The sequence below is a fragment of the Trachurus trachurus genome, assembly GCF_905171665.1.
Source record: "Trachurus trachurus genome assembly, chromosome: 17".
NCBI classification, from domain to species: domain Eukaryota; kingdom Metazoa; phylum Chordata; class Actinopteri; order Carangiformes; family Carangidae; genus Trachurus; species Trachurus trachurus.
The window spans coordinates 3,487,866-3,491,497 of record NC_139900.1 but is presented as its reverse complement, the minus strand read 5'-3'; the positions used below and the strand labels follow the sequence as shown (position 1 = coordinate 3,491,497).

The 3,632-nt window shown below is 42.5% G+C and overlaps 1 protein-coding gene across 1 annotated transcript; it reads left to right on the top strand.

Annotated features, from left to right (window-relative positions):
• The first annotated feature begins 2,014 nt into the window (after positions 1-2,014).
• LOC311001072 (uncharacterized protein) lies at positions 2,015-3,431 on the top strand. The gene has a single exon (XM_083992037.1). The coding sequence runs from the start codon at positions 2,210-2,212 to the stop codon at positions 3,113-3,115; it is 906 nt and encodes a 301-aa protein (XP_083848163.1). The 5' UTR covers positions 2,015-2,209; the 3' UTR covers positions 3,116-3,431.
• The last annotated feature ends 201 nt before the right edge of the window (positions 3,432-3,632 follow it).

Sequence of the window (3,632 nt, the reverse complement as noted above, 5' to 3'; positions counted from 1 at the left end):
ATATTTCAGTGTGGATGAAGCAACGATGTCTTCAGTTGAGTCTCTGAGAGAGTTAACTGCTGCTGCTGAAGAAATATTCAGAGTCTTTACACAAACTGTCGTCGAATACGAGGAGGAGATCGATCGTCAGCGCAGACTGCTGGATATCGTCCTAAAACCAGAGATAAAGCTCCACAGGTCTGTAAAAGGCATAGTCTTTGTTGTTGTCATAATTGTAGCAGGTCAGGACCACCGGCGGAACTTCCTGTTTAATCTTGTTTCCTAAAATTAGCTATTTGTGTCTCTCTGTGTCTGTTATACCTGTTTGTGCATTTTATTCTTCCTTTACTTAATTTTTTTGTATTGGCCGTTTGGACTAATTTTGAGTCCTGTCCCTGTCCCTTTGTTCCTCCAGACTTCCCTCAGTAACATGTCTGTGACCAGGACAGGAACTCCGGTGTTGGAAGTCGTTTGGACACCAGAGGGACAGCTGCACCGGACAGGTGTGTGAAACCACATCGGACTGAACAAAAAACATCTTTTTTTAAGAGATTAAAATGTCCCTGGTTATCATTCCACTCTCATATGCCCTCTCTCTTTTCTGCTGGTTATTATGCCACCAAAATGGACAGGAACAGTCCACAATAGAAAACCAGGACTCCATTGAAGATTTTTGGTGTTAAACTACCAACCAATTCCAATTTCTCCCCTGCAGGTAGCGCTGCAGAGGTGTACTGTCCCATCTGATGAACATTACAAACAATAACACACTGGCAATACACCAGAACATAATACAGACTGTTCAGTCCTTGTCTCCCTCACTCACTGTGAGTCCCCTGAACACTGGTGCGGCACACATTAATACCAACTCTGTTGTTTAGAAACATTGTCAGATCCACTCTCGTTCAATTGAATTCTTGTTCATAATTTTTTCTTTCTTTCTTTCTTTTCTTTTTTTTTTTTTTTTTTTTTTTTTTTTTTACATTTTTCATTCTTTATTTTTTGTCCATCCAGAGCAACATGTCTGTAAGGAGGAGGAGGAGGAGTTTCTCTCCAGTCTGGACCAGAAGGAGCCAGAGCCTCCACAGATTAAAGAGGAAGAGGAGGTCTGCAGCAGTCAGGAGGGAGAGCAGCTGCTACTGAAGCAGGACTGGATGACACCTAATCCAATCTGCAGATCTGGTAGGCTCCAAGATCTGTCATCCAGTGCAGTTAACCCCTGAGATGTTACAGGTACAGTCTGTGTCTGAGTGGATCCAGGTGAGAAATGTGTGTGGTTTCAAAAAAAAAAAAGTTTGGTGTCTGATCACAGCAGCTGAGCCAGTCGGTTGCAGAAAACAAAATTTGGATCTGAACCAAGAACCTCTGTTTCACCTGAACTCTGTCAGTCAGTGATGTGGTTTGTGGTTTAAATGTGGGTTTCGTCAGTGTTGGGTTGGTAAGGCCTTAAGAAACAATGGGGCTTTTTCAGTTTCTGTAGAAAACAGATTTGCTTCACACACATCTGGTGGTTTGGACTAATTCTGTTCCAACTTGTTAATTTTGTACTTTCTTGACTTGATTCCTTTATTGGATGAATGGACATGCTTTTTTGTATGTTGAGTTAGGACTTAATAAAACCAAACATACGGTATATCAGAGCTGTTTCATCTTCACAGTTGTAACATCCGTCTCATGTCTCCTTGTCCTTCCAGAGCTCCCACAGCAACATGTCTGTAAGGAGGAGGAGGAGTTTGTTCTCTCCAGTCTGGAGCAGGAGGAGCCAGAGCCTCCACAGATTAAAGAGGAAGAGGAGGAGGTCTGCAGCAGTCAGGAGGGAGAGCAGCTGCTACTGAAGCAGGAGACTGACACCTTTATGTTGACTCCTACTCATGAGGGAAGTGACCACAGAGAACCAGAACCAACCAGTGACCAGCAGCTCCTCTCTCACAGCTCTGCTGTAGCTGAGAGCCAACATCAGGAAGGAAGTGGACATGTAGACGCAGAACCACCTGGAAATGTAGAGACACAACCACAGAAGAGATGTCACACAAACTCAAGTGACAGTGACAATGTACACAATTCTCCTACAACAAAGAGTCACTGTGACACTAAGAAAGGTAAAAAGACTCTAAAACGTGACACTTCTGGAAAAGACTTTAAGTGTGAGTCTAAACTTAAAAAACACCAGAGTGGCCACACAGGGGAAAGGACATTTTCCTGTAACACCTGTGGGAAACACTTTTGTCACATGTCAACACTGACGAGACATTTAAGAACTCATACGGGCGAGAAGCCTTATTCATGCAGCACATGTGGGGAAACTTTCAGTCGGACTTCAACACTGAAAAATCATTTGAGAACTCACACAGGTGAGAAGCCGTATTTTTGTGAAACATGTGGGAAAAGTTTCAGAACCAGTACGAGCCTGTCAATCCACAGAAGAACCCACACAGGTGAGAAACCGTACACCTGCAACACCTGTGGGAAAAAATTCATAGACAACTCAGCTTTTAGCAAGCACATGAGAACCCATACAGGTGAGAAGCCGTATCCTTGTAGCACCTGTGGAGAGAAATTCAGTAACAGACCAATTCTGAAGAGTCATTTGAGAACTCACACAGAGGAGAAGCCGTATTTTTGTGAAACATGTGGGAAAAGTCTCAGATCAAGTAAAGGCCTCGTAATCCACATGAGGACCCACACAGGTGAGAAGCCGTATCCCTGCACCATCTGTGGGAAAACATTCAACAACAAGTCGGCCTTGACAAAGCACACAAGAACACACACAGATCAGAAGCTATATTTTTGTGAAACGTGTGGCAAAAGTTTCAGCACCAGCTCGATCCTGTCGGTCCACATGAGGATTCACACCGGAGAGAAACCTTATTCCTGTGAGAGCTGTGGGAAAGGCTTCAGCACCAGCACACGTATGTTGGTCCACATGAGAACACACACGGGTGAGAAGCCGTACTCCTGTGAAACTTGTGGCAAAGGCTTCAGCACCAGTACACGTTTACTGGTGCACATGAGAATCCACACGGGTGAGAAACCGTACCCCTGTCACATATGTGGGAAAAGGTTCAGTCAGAAGACAAACTTGGCAAGACACTTGATGATCCACTCAAATACAAATGCAAAGGCACTCACTGACTGAACATGGGACGGCTTTCAGGCTTAGTGGGGGATTGACAGTGCACATGAGAAAAGAACTGGAAATGGAATAATTGCTAAGAATTTTAATGACTGAACTCTGAGTTTTTCATTTTAATATGTTTATACTGTACCACATTTATCTAAACAAACTGTAATGTCAAAGCTTAGAAAGTGTCAAACGCTATTGTGTCACCCATTACCAACTTGTTGTTTGGTCCGCACCATGTCCTTTAATTTTTTATATCTAATAATTTTGTGATGAAGTCATTTGTATTTTCTCCTGTTTTAGGTGTGAAGCCAAAAACAAGCTGTAAAAGATGAATGACGTTTCATAAAAGGTGCTAAAAAAAAACTGTCAAATGAAATGTCAATGAAATGTAATAATGAAAATGTTTACTATCTGATCTCATATGGATGGACTGAATAATTACAGGTCTAAACTAAGCAAATAAATAAACAGGTTTTTGGTGTTTGAGTCTCTCCATTTTGTGCTAGACACACACTTCCACTTTTCTAAA